At 37.1% G+C, this 16,456-nt stretch overlaps 1 protein-coding gene across 1 annotated transcript in view; it reads right to left on the bottom strand.

Moving 5' to 3' along the window:
* PRDM6 (PR/SET domain 6) overlaps nt 1-16,456 on the bottom strand; it is a 73,429-nt gene that overhangs the window by 8,068 nt on the left and 48,905 nt on the right. Inside the window, exons 4-5 of the mRNA XM_050913555.1 lie at nt 12,978-13,102; nt 9,504-9,846 (exon numbers count right to left, since the gene is read on the bottom strand). Of these exons, the coding sequence (XP_050769512.1) occupies nt 9,504-9,846; nt 12,978-13,102 (468 nt within the window). The remainder of the gene's footprint in view (nt 1-9,503; nt 9,847-12,977; nt 13,103-16,456) is intronic.

The following is a 16,456-nucleotide window of genomic DNA, read 5'->3' as shown; positions in this document are numbered from 1 at the left end:
AACAAACAAACAAAACTGACTGATACGTTACAAATTCAGAATCATAACAAACAGACTGCAAACATAGAGAGAAAAGGATACAAGACAGCAAGGTGAGACAGGACTGCTGAAATGCAAATACCATTGCTAACTAAAACAAAATGTGAAGAAAAAATGTCTATATATTTCTGTTTGGTAAAAGTGACTTAATATCAACATCCTACAGGATTTTTTTCCTTTTTAGATTTGATTTAAGTTAGTGACAGAGTCCTACATGCTCATCAGACTTTTTGTTAAGAAAATTAAGAATTTTTCTGGAGGGATATTAATGATTTTTACCCTGCACAACATTTTAAGGCACAGCTCTTAATGTCTGCATTTCTAGAGCCAATGGTCAACAGCAACTTAATTGCTCTCTCTTTAATAAATGTGTATGTTTAAATGGCTAGAAACCAAAACTAAAGGGAAGGAGACAATGGTGACCAAGCATGTACAATTCAATTAAGTGCAAAATAAAGTGAACTATCTCATTTGTCAAGTGAACTGCTTAATTGTGGCTACTTGCATCACTGAACACAAATACTATTATTTTACAGTGCTTCAGAGCACTGAACCCTGATTGTAGAATTTTTTAGCTTGATTAATAGCTCAGTATTGGTCAATAACTCAATAGCTTACAATTTTAATTACTTATATTTGAAAATCTAACTGCTCTCCCACAAGTTTGAAAGAAATATATAAAAGCTGTGGAAAGGTTACTTAACCTTGATGATGTTGCCCTTAAAAAAATACATGAATATATGTAAAATAATATTTTAAGAAAAAAATAAGTACTGAATATCTGTTTTTCTTATTGGAAGACAAGTAGTAGCATGCCCAGTTTTCTCCTTTCTTGAAGTGCACAATTAATTTGCACAGAAAACATTTATCAGACTTGACATGAAAATTCAAGTGCTGGTAAAACAAAGATCATTTGTGAATGCAGACTTATTTGTTTGGGTATTTTCAAATCAAACACTTTTAAGCAAAAAGAACACATTAAGATATTCTGTATCCAAGAAATATTGATTTTTTAATAGTGAAAGGGACCATTAACATCTATTAGCCTCTGGTTATCTATTTTTAACAGCTACCACAATAAATGATATAACACTACATAAAACCAATTAATCTTTTATTTTTTTAACAGTCAAAGTGATTAATTTCGTACAGTGAAAAGTCACACCATGACTTGTCTATAAATACTCAAAATTCCAAACTAGTTGTAAATGAACATTGTGATGCCAAGTAGAATGTTTTTACCCCCCACATTAGCTCAAAACAAATTTCTTGTTTACAAAGGATATTAAAATATGTACTCAGAATACATTTCACTCAAGAAAAAGAGTCCTGTAAAAAATCACGTATTGTTATATCACTTTAACTGTATTTTTTCCGTTCATTCATATCTTGGGAGAACAACTATTAAAGAAGTTACCCTTCTTTTTGCAGGGGATGCATTTGTCCAGTTTATAAACAGGCAATTCTGATTAATACTGAAATGGGCAGAATAAGTAATTTTTTCAAGCTAGATTCATGGCACACATTAAACAAAGCTCGTTTTAGAAAGAAAGCCTATAAATGCATTGAAATACTATAACAATTTAAAAATGCTGTATCTAATTTGCACTATTGCAGATTCAAATATGCCAAATTTTGACAACTTTTGGATACTACTATTTTTTCTAAGAGCAAAAAAAGTCATTCAATAAGTATAAAAGTTATCATTTTGTTCTCTTGTAACCATTTTACTGTGCTGAGAAATTTTTCTTGGCAGAAAATAAAATCAATATGTTGTTTTTAAAAAAAATGAAAGTGGTGCAGAAGGACTGAACATGACCGATGCTCAGTTCAGTGAATACATTGACACAGGCAGAGCAGGCCTGTCTTTGATGTAGCGGTTATGTCTTCTGCCATCACTTTGGTCTGGACTGGGACAATGAATTAAGATCGTGACCTCTTTATAGCAGAGGTTTGCAGACAGAAGGAACAGGGACATAGCAACAAAAATGGTGGTCTTCATAGGCTGTATTTTCAACATGTGCTGCTAAACTGAATGCAGTCCCAGCCCAGAAAAACTTATTTCCACTGGAATAACCAAGAACATATTGTACCTTCTTGAGCTTCAAGGTATCCATGTGGATACAAGCATAGCTGTGTCACATCCCAGATGTGTGTTGATGCTCCAGAAAATTATTGTTCAAACAAAATGGATGTCAGTCACTTCATATGTGAAAGCCTACGTAACTAAAAGATTCCTTTGCAGATGTACAGGCAGCTTTGCAAGCAAGAAAGTAATCACTTTGATGAAACAGGTGTACCAGGGCCTCAGAGTACATGCTGACTATCTGAAGAAATATTTTTTTCTATAAAAATTTGTTCTCCAGCTATCATGTACCAGAAACAATATAGTCTTGTATGTCTCCATCATTGCATTTTCTACAAAGGATCTTGTAGGCCCTTCCAGGTGTAAATCAAGCCTGATCAAAATCTTCTCATATAGAATTTTTAAGTTACATTTAAGAACAGCTAAACTGATGTATAGCAATGTGCAGATGAAAATGATGTGCTGAGAGCCATCAAAAGCAGTTCTAATGTTTTTCATTAAACACGTAGCTACATATTTTTATAGTTCTCTGTCTTCCTGTCTGAGCTTAAAGAAAGGAAATCTACTTACTTAGAAGCAAATTCTCCTGTTAGAAAAATTACACTGTTGTCATTAACCCCATGCACCATCAATCAGCTATCCAGGTTTACTAACATGTAGAGTCCACCAGCTTTTTCTAGAGTCCCTGACTATATGATGGCCACTATAGGAACACAGGCCATTTAAAGTGAAATTCAGAAAGGAGTAACTGTAATGTAATAGTTTTCAGGGTTTGTAGTTATTTAGATTTTGAGCTTTTCCAAGTTTTTCAAGTTACATTTTCAAAATGAAACCAGACAAGAATACTTTTTGCTCCCTAATTTAGAGAATCTCTTAAATGATTTTGCTGTTTGGTGATGTCTTTTCCCATCTTACAGTTTTCTCACTTTTGTAGCTGATTTTCTCTGGGTGAAACTACATCATATATAGGACCAGTAAAAAAAACGCGTTCCCTGTGAGGTTTATTGAACCTCACCAAAGCTCATGTCTTGCGCAGGGGATGGCAATCCCTTAACGTGCACAAAGCACGTTAAGGGATAACAATAGAAAAATCCATATCTTTGCACCTGGAATAGCTGCTGACAGACGACTGTACATTTAGATTGATTCTTTTTAGATTTTCATTTAGTAAAAGTGACATAGCCTTTAATTATTTATCTTGTACTATTCCTCTGCTAGAACAATATACTTTCCAACTCCTGACTTCTAAGTACATCCAGCCAATACAAACTTATTTTCTACATCACAAATAATTCATGGTCTGAATTATTAGAATCCTGAAAAATCTTATAATTATTTTCCACTGAATTTTCAAATTCTTTTCTTTATGGTGAACAGGTTTCTAGTGAGGCCTCTTCAGAAGTGAATTTGCTGTTTTCAAGGGGCATGTGGAATCCCAGTGCAATCCTTAGAAGAGGAGCTGCTTGTAATGGGGAGTTCCTGAATATCTCTAACTCTATCATTGAAACACTGTTAGATCAGGGAGACAAAATAGCACATTGCTCTAATTTTTTCCCCTTAGAAAAAGCTAGAAAAGCACCAGCTGAAAGAAGAGAGCCTGACATATGGTTGAAAGTGCTTTTCTCCTTATTGAGGACTAAGAAGAAGTGAAAAAACAACTTGATTGATGTCAGGGTCTCAAAGTGTGGGACGCAGGTCTCCATTGAACCCAGGGCAGGGTTTCATGGCGTGATAGGGGGAAGGCTGTCGCACCACAGTGTTGTGGTTTAACCCCAGCCAGCAGCTAAGCACCATGCAGCCACTCCCTCACTCCCCCCAACTCCTAGTGGGATGGGGAGGAGAACTGGGAAAGAAGGTAAAACTTGTGGGTTGAGATAAGAACTGTTTAATAACTAAAGTAAAATATGACACTAACAATAATAATAATAATGAAATATAATAATAATAATAATAATAATAGTAATGAAAAGGAATATAACAAAAAAAAGAAGGGGGGGGGAGGAAAAAAAACTGTGATGCACAATGTAATTGCTCACCACACGCTGACTGATGCCTGAGCAGCAATCCGCCCCTCCTGGCCAACTCCCCCCTGTTTATATACTGGGTATAGCGTTCTATGCTATGAAATATCCCTTGGCTAGTTCGGGTCAGCTGTCCTGGCTATGCTCCCTCCCAGCTTCTTGTAGACCTGCTTGCTGGCAGAGCATGGGAAACTGAAAAATCATTAACTTAGGATAAGCGCTACTTAGCAACAACTAAAACATCAGTGTGTTATCAACATTATTCTCACACTAAATCCAAAACCCAGCACTGTACCAGCTACTAAGAAGAGAGTTAACTCTGTCCCAGCCGAAACCAGGACACGCAGCTTCTGCAAAAAAATGACAGCAGGGCACGTTGAAATGGGGCCAGCATCAGCTTTCAGGACCAGGCCTTCATACAACACACAGCATTAAGAGCACAGCTGCAGTCAGACAAGTTAGGTCACAGTTGTCCTAATGGAAAGGTATTTTGGAGGGATGCCTTCTTCTAGCAAGTTGAACTAAGAGGCTGGAGAACAAAGTGACACCTAAGGATACTGCTAGCTTGCACATAGAAGCATCCCTAGCATTAGCGTGGCCATGGGTGGGTTACATTCACTACCTCTGGACTCTACAACCTCTACTGCATTGGTGTTCCCCTTAGGCAGCATGGCTACTGCCCTGAGCACTTCAGGTACCCCATGCAGCAGCAGGGATGGCAGAGCTGGACCCACTGGGAGTTCTGGGATTGTTTCTTACAAATGTTTGTGGAGGAACTAGCAAAAGCAGAGAGCTAGTGCACTTGAAGCATTTTCAAACTTCTGAGGCTGTCAGGGAGAGGTGCTGCTCTGTACACCCTTTGTTGTTATTAAATATGAGTACTGGGAGTTTGCAAACCTTTGTGAAAAGATTATGCAAGAACAAGCATTAAATTCAGCATGATGTTTTCTTTAATTGAACAGTATTCCACAGCCACTCTATAAACAGAAATAGACAACTCCTGCTCACAACATTTACTTTTTTGGGGTCTGTTTTGGGAGATGTTTAAATTAATTAATGGACTTGGGGAGAACATCAAGATCTAAGACACAGAACCTCTAAAGAAAAAGATAAACACAAAATGGGCTGAGCCATGACCTTAGAGAAAAGGACCTATTGAATCGGCAACTTCAAACTTCAAGCTCCTGTGTTTAAATACATCTCACAATTTAATATTGAGGTGCTACAGCAAAACATGAGTACAATTATATCTTTTGAGTAAACAAGAATTGCGGGGGCCAGATAACATCCACAATCTATCAGCCATGGACACACTTACAGAGTGGGTTTTCCCTCAAATTATCAGTTTAAATACATGGTAATCAATGAGAATATATATCACACAGATGTACATATTGTATATTAAAATGTGCCACAGACAGCTCTTGGGAACTGCAGCCATCTGCCTTCCCTCAACACCGATACATCCTGAATATGGTGATCATAGTGAGAAAGAAGAAAGATGTCATTAAAAGAGGCTGCGTCATTATCAGAAAAGTGGTTGCTGTTAAAAAAAAAAAAATTGAAAATATTGCTCTAAAAATGATTCACTGTGATCAAAGGCCTTTGGTTACCCCTTTCTGAAGCCCCTCCAGATAGGATTGTTGGGAATTTCTGCAGCAGGGCGAAGAAAAAAACAAACACAAAACCAAAAGCAACAGAAGAGAAAATAGATTTCTGACTCCTGCTTCAAGAAATAGTTGCTCAAACTGCTGCTGTCTGGGCAAGGCTTAAAAAAAGTCCCAAAGGCTCAGAATGTCCCAGAATTCAAATCCTGATGAATTTAAATCTTCACCTCCCACACTCACTCCAGCCCCAATTACCATTAAGTTCGAAGAGAAGCCCTACAAAATATAGCAAGCTAAAAAAATCTTGGTGGAAAGGGAGAAGTAAATTATAAGTAAATCAGTAAATAATTTAAAGTTAACTTTAATTTAAATTAAAATCCTAATCTTAATCTAAAATAACAAACACAGTAGATGATTTTAATAGTTCTCCCTATTTTGGATTCATCATTTTTTTAAATTATTTTTATTTATTAAATCACCTGCCTGTTAAATAGGGCCATTTCTTTCTTATTGCCTAATGGAATTAAGTATATTTTGGCCTTTTTTTATGTCTGCTCTCATTCAGATGTTTTCTGAATCTATGTGCCTTTAAAGTAATTTCTTTTTTTTAATTTCTCAAGCCCCAGGTAGTCTGCTTTTCTCAAATTTCAGTCCATGAATTGGACTCCTGTATAGATTCACAGATGTTTTCCCTGCACCTCATGCTGTAGGTAATCAGCATTGTTGAAAAACAAATACCAAGCCAGAACAGATAGTCTAAAGTCATTTCCTAGAGAAGACAGGCCCTGCTGCTTCAGTCACATCAAAGATACAGTGGCTGGTGTGCTCACAAATTGCTGACAACAAATGGGGAGCTGTTTATCAGCCCGGGTGGTGCTACAGATATTGTTGAGAAAATACAAACCAGAGAGTTGCACTCAATACTTCAAGCTGGCAAGCAGGTATTCTTTCAGAAATCATACCGTATTTTCTTGTCTCCAGGAAATTTTCCACAACACTTTAGGATTTTTTCCTTAGCAGAAATGCAATACGTTTAAGAAACCAAAGACATCTCTTTTCCAGCCACTGTATCACTAAATAGCTGATTTACTGGTACCCGCTAAAAGACAAAAAGCTGCCCGTGATGTAAGCTCAACCTGTAATGATTTCTAAGCAGGGATATGAGAATCCAGATCCTAGGACAGTTATGATCTGCAGTAACAGTTATGCTAGTCGTTTCAAACATGAATTGCAGTGAGCTTAAACAGATTCATGTGACTGACATCCCACATAATGCTCTAAAGAATACCTATTGGGAAATGCTTTTACAGCAGTTAGGTTGATGGCACACCTCGTGGGAACAAAGAAGGCATTACAAAACTGGCCTCCATGAGGAGTCTGCACAATTTATTTAATGAAAACACAGAGATATAAGCCATTTTTCAGTACAGACGGAACACAGGTGTCACAGAACAGAGCACTGCATTATCTAGTATTTATGCAACAGATTGATCCTAAGCGTCCGTTGCAAGCTCATTTTATGCTCTCTATATAACACAAGAGAAAAACTTTAAGAACAGGATTCACAAAACCCAACAAGCCAAAGAGGAAATCAGCTAAATTAGCCAGTATTAATATTGAGAAAAAGGCGTTAGCTATTACGTTTCAAATCTTCCTGAAAGCTTCTGGGATTCAATATTTACAACTCTGAGTCTTTACTTACCTCCTTTCCACCCCAATCCTCCCCAAATCTGCTGAGTCCTTTCTCTAATCACCCTTTGCTCTCTTTGCTCCTGGGGGACCCAACTTGTCTTCTGACCTAGCTAATTTTCCTACTATGCTGTAGGGTATTCTGAGCTAAAAATGCTCTACACTTTCTTGTTGAAGCTGTTCTGAATGGACAAATTAGGTAGGCATGGGAGAGACAAAACAGTAAGACGTCATGAATCAGTAACCTACTAATGAGGGTGTTCACTTCTAAGGTGGAAGACTTAAAATCCAGCCTGTGTTTCAGGCAATATTTGACACAAGATACTTGAGAGAAAATAAATAAGAATAAATAAAAATAAATAAAAATAAATAAAAATAAAAAATCAGCTCTCTCACCTCCAAGATGGCAGACCTAATTGTAGGATAGACTTATCTTCATTTTCTCTCTCTGGCAAAATGAATATTTAACTATCCCTTAGAGTGCAGAACAGCCACACTAGGGGAGACTCTTCTTGCATTAACTATTATCTGCAGCTTTGTTCTTTATAAAGGAAGACATGGGTTCAAGTGAAGGAAAGGATGAAATCTAGGCATCACACCTGGTTGGATGAATCACTGAAAAAGTATACGGGGAAGCCTCACAACATACCTCTTCTAGACTCCCTGACGCAGCACTTTATGCTTTACGGTATGCTTAGGATGCTTTACTACTGGAAACATAAGAGTCTATGAAACTTAGGAGAGTGGGCCTTTTGGGACCTATATTCTACATTGTGGCACTTAAAATTGGCAGTTGTGTTCTACAGCTTCCTTAGCATGGTGTTTGCTTCTGCAAAGGCCAGCATAAAATTCAGAAAATGTTGAAAGGGCTCGTTTGCATTCACAATATTATCAACTCTTTAAATGCTCTGAAGATTTGCATGGAATCTAGTTTGCCTCTGGCATGCTTGACATTTCTTCCTGGAAAACTGGATTTATGCTCCAGTATCTCCACACCCACAGAATCACACAAGCATATGTGTACACGTAGATAACCACGTACACAAAGAGACATAGACATGCACACAAACACACGCACAGACTCACTGTTGACTAGTTTTTGGTAGTGTTTTGGTTAAATGTAATTCACAATTAAATGCTGCTTTTAGAATAACCTTCCAGGGATTCAGCTATTCTGCTCAAACCTTCTTCACAGATGAAGAAAAGACAAAACATGGGCAGCCTTTTTTATTGAATTAATTTGATTTTTGTCTTTTGTTCTGCCAGCTATCAAAATTGTCAAATAAACCAGCTTTGATTCATAAATAATGGTTCCATTATATTTACTGTGCCACCGGTCAGAGTACCTGAAATTTTAATTCACTTGTTCAGCTAAATTTCATCCTCAGTTCACGGCCATAAAATTCTGTATTGACAAACTTTCAAACCAACTTTGACTCTGAGGTATCTAGTCAACATTTTTCTTCTGTGTGGATATTAGTTTATTGAATAAGTGGCATCTGTTTTCCTCCACATCACTAGTGGAGTAGGTATTTCCTTTTGACAGCTTTGCACGATTTATGGGTTTGCATGCTCTGAAGAAAAATAGTACTAAGCAAAAAATTCCAATTCATTACCTCTTAGTACTTAATTAAGTTCATACACATTGCACACTATAGGTGAACCCTGAAATGACTGTGACAGCCACTGAGCAGCAAGTTAGATTATCTTTGGAAGACAGAGAGACTTTTAATTATCTTGACCTCATTTTTCCATCTATGATATTCATAAATTTTCCTTCTATTTTGTTGCCTCCATCAGATGTACCAAACCATTCTGAAAACAAGATTATATCCTTAGCTATTTCCTTTTATCTGCACATTTAGGCACCAAATGTTTTACAAATAGTGAAGTCAAGCAATGGTTTTTATCAGCTTACTTCACACAGCTGCAGATGAATTATGTCGTACAGGCTCCTCCTAATAATGGTTGGGTTTTGGAAATGATAACAGCTTGATAAAAGAAGAAAGCAGTGGATCTGGCTATCAGTAGATACAGAAATAAAGAGAGCCTGGGCTTTACCTGTCAGGGTTCTGCGTACACACATGCATCTGTAAGAGGATCCGCTGGGTGAAAGTCTTAAAGCATTGCCCACATTTCCAAAGATGCCAGTCACTGAACTCAGAATTTAGTTGGCTTGTTGAAGTTGGGCTTGCAAGAACGCGTTGGTTTTTGACACTGATCTGGTTAAATCCTGACTCGATGGACCCAGACTTATCCAGGAGAGAAAAATTTCTGCTACACGGAGTCTGTGGAAATACTATGGATCGCTGTGGAGTGGCAGGGGATAGTTTGCTACTTTTATTAAATGGCTGTAGGGTGTCTTGTCTGGACATGGCCTCCATTACAGTCGAAGGGACATTCACTGGGAGAAAACAAGAAAAGTAAATAAGATCCTTTTTATGCCTTTAAAACTAATACAGTGTTGGGAGACACCAAAAAAATACCAACATCCATTTTCTTGACACTAGAATTAAACAACTTTATTTTAACAATGCACAAAAAAATGGGCTTGAATGAGACAGTGATCTGAATGGATGATGCTGATTCTGTGACACTGAAACAAAAACACATGCAAAGGCGTGTCTGAGACTGAAAGGACTCAGAAAAGCCTGACTGTGATATATATGTATTGCACATTGGGATTGTCATCTGAAAGAAAATGCTGCTGCACTTGTGATACCCTGACTCTGCATGTTGCAGTCGGCAAGTCCAATTGCTGTATTACAGACAAGCATGAATTTTGAGAGCTTGAGGAAAGAAGTCCTTGCTCGGACACTCCTTGAGATACAACAGGGCTTAAATATCTACTGCAGCAACAGTTCCCTTTTACCCTCTTAAAGGGCATCCACTAAGGATATTATACTATTACATCTCACAAATAGTCCCACAGTCAATACAGTACAAAGCCAGTGACTTCAGCATGACTTGTATGATTAAGGCTAATACCAGTTAGATTACCACAAGACAATGCAAAGTATAGGCAGAGATATCTTTGTGCATTAGTTTCCCACATACAAAATAGGAACAAAAATTGTTTCTGGTCCCATGAAGGTCTTATGATCATCAATTAACTATGGCTTATGAGGCATTCAGATATTTCAGCAACAAATGCGATATGCTGTTCTCACAAGGAAGTGATTTAGTGCTGAATTTGCATGTTGCATGATAAGGAAGGCAGGAGGTCAAACATATAGAAGAAAGTTGAACAGCTGCCTCATTCCTTGAGTACCATCTAGATCATGCAGTGAATGAAGCAAGGGTCCTATAGAAAAATGGGGTCAGCTAATGAAAGATTGTACTACAATGCAAAAAAGAAGCATACTTTAGGCCACCTGGCCCCAATACCTTCTCATGCTTTCTAATTTTGGCACATTCAACCTCATGAGATAATATTTTAATGGAGATTTTTATATTAAATATGTTGTATGCATATGTCTGCCTACATATGTTCACACATTTAGTTACTGTCACAAAGTGTTTACACGTATATATCCACACATAGGTACATAACACCTACGAAGCCAGTGATTAGAAACTGCAACTCTGTTAAGGTAAGTCAAGTCATGATGATAGATTTCTAAGAGCATATATGAGAATTAAATTTCAGTTGTGAGCTGGAATCATCCTACATTATTTAATATACAATAAAAATATAACACAAACTAATGTTTTGGTAACACCTTAAGTAATGCCAGTTACTTCACAGAGTTATGTTCTAATATCTTCCATCAGTCATAATGACTCCAATATTATAATATTACATGCTATTTAGTTTACTTAAGTTGAAGTCCTTCCTAGGCTATTCTTCTCTGGAGTATCTGAGAACCTGATTTCTAAATAGAGTTACATCCATGGGGCTCTCTATCACAAGTCTCCCCACATTTAATACATCTTCTATGTCTCTTCAGTACAAGGGGCAATTTGTATAATTTCATTTTGCTCCAACATTCTCACACAAGAAACAGATCACTTTTTTTCTTTAAATTGTATTCATAGAAGTCCACAGAAGCAATAAGATCAGGATATTAAAGACCGAAGGAACATAGGCAGAGTTTGTACTGAGTGAAAATACCCCTGTGCAGAAGATAAGCAGAAGGTCTACTCTGAGGACTTAAGTGGCACTTAAGTCATATACCAGCCTGCAGCTGGCTCCATACTCAGACATGAATTTCATCTACTCATGTCAGTCTCTCTGTGGATGAAACTCTGGTTTCTCTCACAGCAAAATAACAAGTAACAATATTTAGAGATTTTAGCCATAATGCTTTGCTTTTCAAATAAAGGTTTTGTAAGCTTCAGCTCATGAAAGAAAAAATAATATTTCTATATTGTACACTGCAGAGCATGAGTTTTATCAGCAAACATTACTGTCAGTAATTAAATTTCTTTTAAACTTTTCTCGAGTCCAACAGATTTGAAAACTCAAGATGAAAAAGGATGTTTATTTTTGACAGTTTAATCCCTGCTATCTTGTTGTTTTATTGCTGCATGGTTCAGTATTGAAGTTGCTACAAGACACGAGTTCGTCCTAGCATTGCTATTTAAGTATCCAAGTACTTGACCAAAAAAATACATCTTATATGTAATTGATTAAGCATGGACAGCCACAGGGCTACTTTAGACCAAAGTCAATCAGGCATCCATTATTGGTTCCTTCCACCACGTAGATACACATAGCTGTCAAAATGGAAGAGAGGTCTTCGATGCAAGCTCTAATCAAGTTCCACACACAAACAGTGAAACTGAAGGGCGTGCTTGGATCACCCATTCCCGTTACAGACAAAGGTATCCAGCACTAAATTGCACTGGGTCTGTGTTATAAGTTACATGCTTAATTTTGTGATGATTCCTAGCAAACTAAAAATAACATATTGAGAAGCGGTAGAAGAACGGATGGAAATGGGGATGGCCAGGATGGTATGGAGGTTCATTGTCATTTCAGGCTACTCACCCTCAGTTTCTATTTAGAGAAGCTGGCTTTTACCTTTTAACCACAAGGATCTCATCTCTACAATCAGTCAGACAAAGCTTGTCTCAACATACTTAGTGGTAATAGCATGAAGAATCACTAACAGAGGCCTCATGGGCCTGCAATGCATTACTGTTTTGGCAAGACAGTGTCTTGTGATAGGTCTGGTAACAATGGAGAGGGCCAAGCAAATCAGTTAAGAATAGACTAGGAATGAATCTCTTATAAGGAAGAGTGATGCTACACACTACCAAGCTATGTGGGGCTGCCATGGTGGAAAATCTGCTATTTAATTGCACATACCTGCACACTTCCAAATACCTCCATTTATTTAGGTAACAATACCATGATTTTGCACAGCTTAAGTGTATCAGCTTCAGGGTTTTATTTTGTACACATCAAGCTTACCTTAAATATATAACCACTTTCATTTACCATGTCTTAAAATACTCTAGAAATATAGCTGATTAGGTATGAAACAGGAATTCTGGCTTACACACGTAGAAATGCAAGGAAGAACTTACAATTTTCATCTTGTGCAATGCACTGGAGAGGGATTCCAAAGAAAGATGTGTAGCTGTCATTGTACCACACCAACAGCTCGGTGCCCCTGGGGATATCTATACAAGCCCGGTAGAATATATTTGACCTAATCAAGAGAAAAAGAAAAAAATGCCAAATTTAGGAATAGATCGTTCTCCTCTTATCATACACAGTATTACAGTAGAAATCCATTTTTTTGGAAGCATTTCTGCAGATAACTACATGAATAGCTTACTGATTATTTTAAAATCAAATCTATCATTAGGGAAGGACTTCATTACTGTAGCACAGGGTAACAAAAAGCATACAGGCACTTTGTACCTAGCAGATTTTAAACACTAAGATTTTACAAGCAGGAACATTTTATGAAAAGACGGATATTTTCTTGCAATGTCCCTTTTAAAGTGATTTTAGAAATGCTATGTTTTTTTCACACAGTACAAGCATCAGAGTGGTGCACACAGTTCAGCCATTTAAACACCTTTGTATTTGTCATCTAAGCTAAAGTTAACATATTTTAAAGGTAAATAGACAATATTTCTTTCATTTGAATAAGTTCTTTTAGCAAGAGGGTTGAAGTAGTGTGACGTGGCCTTTCATTACAGCAATATACCACCAAAAAGGGAGATCTTGGATTGTTGCATAAAACAGACTTTGGCTTAGGGAAATAAAAAAATAGGGTTAATCTGAACATGTAACCATGAAATCTTCCCCTGTATGGAACATCAGGGTAACATTGATGATCCTTCAGTAAGTATAAATTAGTGTTACTGTAAATGTGATATCTTATCACACTGCTCTGTGTAAAAAGACTGTGGATATTCCTAGACCACTGAACTGGGAGTTGAGGGAAAAAGAAGGAAAAATCCTAGAGTCTCTACCATGAAAAGAAGAGCCTTAGCCTGATCTTGCACTGATGCAAATAGCTTCAGAGTGATACTTCTACAGTTAACAGATCTACATGGGGGCAAAAACTGTGGAAGATTAGAATCAGGCGCAAGATAAAATAAAAATGTTATCAGTTTGTAGTGGCTTTTCCCTTAGGCTTCACATGGAACAGTAAAACACACTCCTGTGAGATGGATAGAAATTCAATATGTACAAGAAGAACACTCCACTCTCGCTGAAGGATTACATACCAAAATGATACAGTCAAAGTACCAAGAAATGACCATTTTTTATAACAGCTTATGTAAGGCAGAAAAACATCTACAGACCAAAAAAAAATGTTAGGCCTCAACCGGTTTTCTGAGTGAAGAATTGCTACAAACATTAGCCTGAAGTTCAAGATAAAAGTGTTTAGGGTTGGTAGGCCTTAAATTTAGACTTTCTATAAAGAATTGGCTGTAGCAATGCAATTTGTTCGTTGTATAACACTGCAGACATAAGGAGAATCTTTTACCACATTTTTCATGGCAGTGAGATATGCACTTGTCAACATATTTTGTCACCGCAAAGTGGCTCTTGGCAACAGGATCATAAAGATCAATAAAAAAGTGCAGATTCTCAATATTTTACTAGCAGCTGCAAAAATTTCATTTATCTTGTTATTTTCCTCGCTTACTGCCACCCTGTCTCAGGAGGGCACTGCTAGCTAAGCAGAACGGTTTTCCTACCCTTCTATGAATATCTGACAAAAACTCTCCCCTTTGTGTCTCCCCCTCTCCTTCCCTCCCCCTCCTCCTCTCCTCTTCTCCCTCTCTTTCTTCCCAGAGCTGCGCATTTCATTAATTCTTTCCACTGTTACATAAAAATGAAAATTGGAGCCACACTATAAATTACCAGCATCTCCTAACTTGAGAAAAATTGAGTCTACTTTGTACTTCACCCTTGTAACATTTCATCTCTCAGTTTGGCTTCCCTTAACATAAACACAGCAGCCCGGCAAATGAATGTGCTAAAACCAAATGACACACTTTGCCGCTGAAAGAGCAGAACTGTTTTTGAGCAATGGGTGGTCTGTGAGGCTTGGAGTAGGCAGGGAAAAAAAAGTGTAAGCGTACACCGTCCCTTACAAGCGTGCAGAGCTTCCAAAACTCGCAGAAATCTCTGCATGCTGAAGTACATCAAAGGGATTTTTCCCTTTTCGGATAATATTTCCTTTGCTGACATGTATTTAGTATTGTGGTTGGATGACTCATAAAGATAGCTTCATGGCGTCCCAACGCAGTTGAAGCAGAACACATGCCAACAAACATTATTGTCAGCCTCAAAATAAAAACAAAACGTTCAGCTAAGGGTCAATCAATCAAGAGCACTTTGAAGAAAATTCCATTTAGATATTACAAATCATAACAGAATGAATTTAAACCAGCTGACTTTCTGTGAGGAGGACGTCCATGTACAATAAAAATTAGGCCGGTTTTTCAGTGTCCAACTTTTCTATTTTCTTACACTTGGATGCAGTCACTGGTGATGGATGCCAGTTTTTTAAATTGTGTTTTTGTAGTTCATTTTATAAAGATCTGAAGTAATCGAAAACAGATCAACAGAGGGAACTCTAAGTAAAAACTGCATCATGAAAGGAGAGTTGTAAAATCCACTTAATATTGACAGATGTGTAATGACTTTCTCATGCTCACTTTTTATTTAGGTTTGTCATCTATACATATGTACGCATATATTTTTTTTTTTCTTATTTAGATATATATATATATATGTGCATGCACACACCACCACACTAAGAAATAGTTCACAAGATACCTACAAAAATACTCTTTCATCACAGCAATCTTTATTCATTATCCAGTGTGTTTATTTAAAACCTGATGGGATTTTAGCTATAGATATCAGATATTTAAGAGTATAATAAAAGATTTGTAATGTATAAATAGGATTGTTATTTTTTTAACTGCAGCATTATTAGTCAACTGGCCAGAGAATAAAAAAGCTGAAAATGCAATTGAACAATTTTACCATTGTTAAATTGGAACCCTATGGGATAATCAAACTTTATATACATTTCATTTTAGCTTGCTTTTGTATGTTTTATTTTTAATTTTAAAGGTACCTTAAATAAGTTTAAGATTCTTCCTAAAGAAAAGAAACTCCACTCTCTAAAGCAACTAGCGAAAATTGGGATTGCTCACTGCGACTGGCAAGCTCAGGGCATTCTTTGATGTGCTTCCTACCACCTTTAATAAGGCCAAGCAGTTGCTTCTGATTCTGAGGCAAAAGGTTTGTTTATAGCTGAGATCATGTATTTATGTAATGCTTTGTCTGGGTTTTCTGGATCTGTTTGCGAGTACAAAGTAAAACGCACCACAATTTCTTTACATTTTTCTTCACATTTTGACTTTCTCTAGTCAGCAACGTAAGAGGCATAAGCACTAGCAATCTTGGCTAGCAGGTGCACTCAACATATAAGCTTTAGGTGTATATGTGTCTCATGACTCACTCTCGGAAAGCCTTTGGGTTCAAAACTCCTCTCCTGCCATTTTTCCCCTTCCTGTAGCACATG

The sequence above is a fragment of the Gymnogyps californianus genome, chromosome Z (genome assembly GCF_018139145.2).
Source record: "Gymnogyps californianus isolate 813 chromosome Z, ASM1813914v2, whole genome shotgun sequence".
In the NCBI taxonomy this organism is placed as follows: Eukaryota; Metazoa; Chordata; class Aves; order Accipitriformes; family Cathartidae; genus Gymnogyps; species Gymnogyps californianus.
This window is presented reverse-complemented; position numbering and strand designations above follow the sequence as displayed.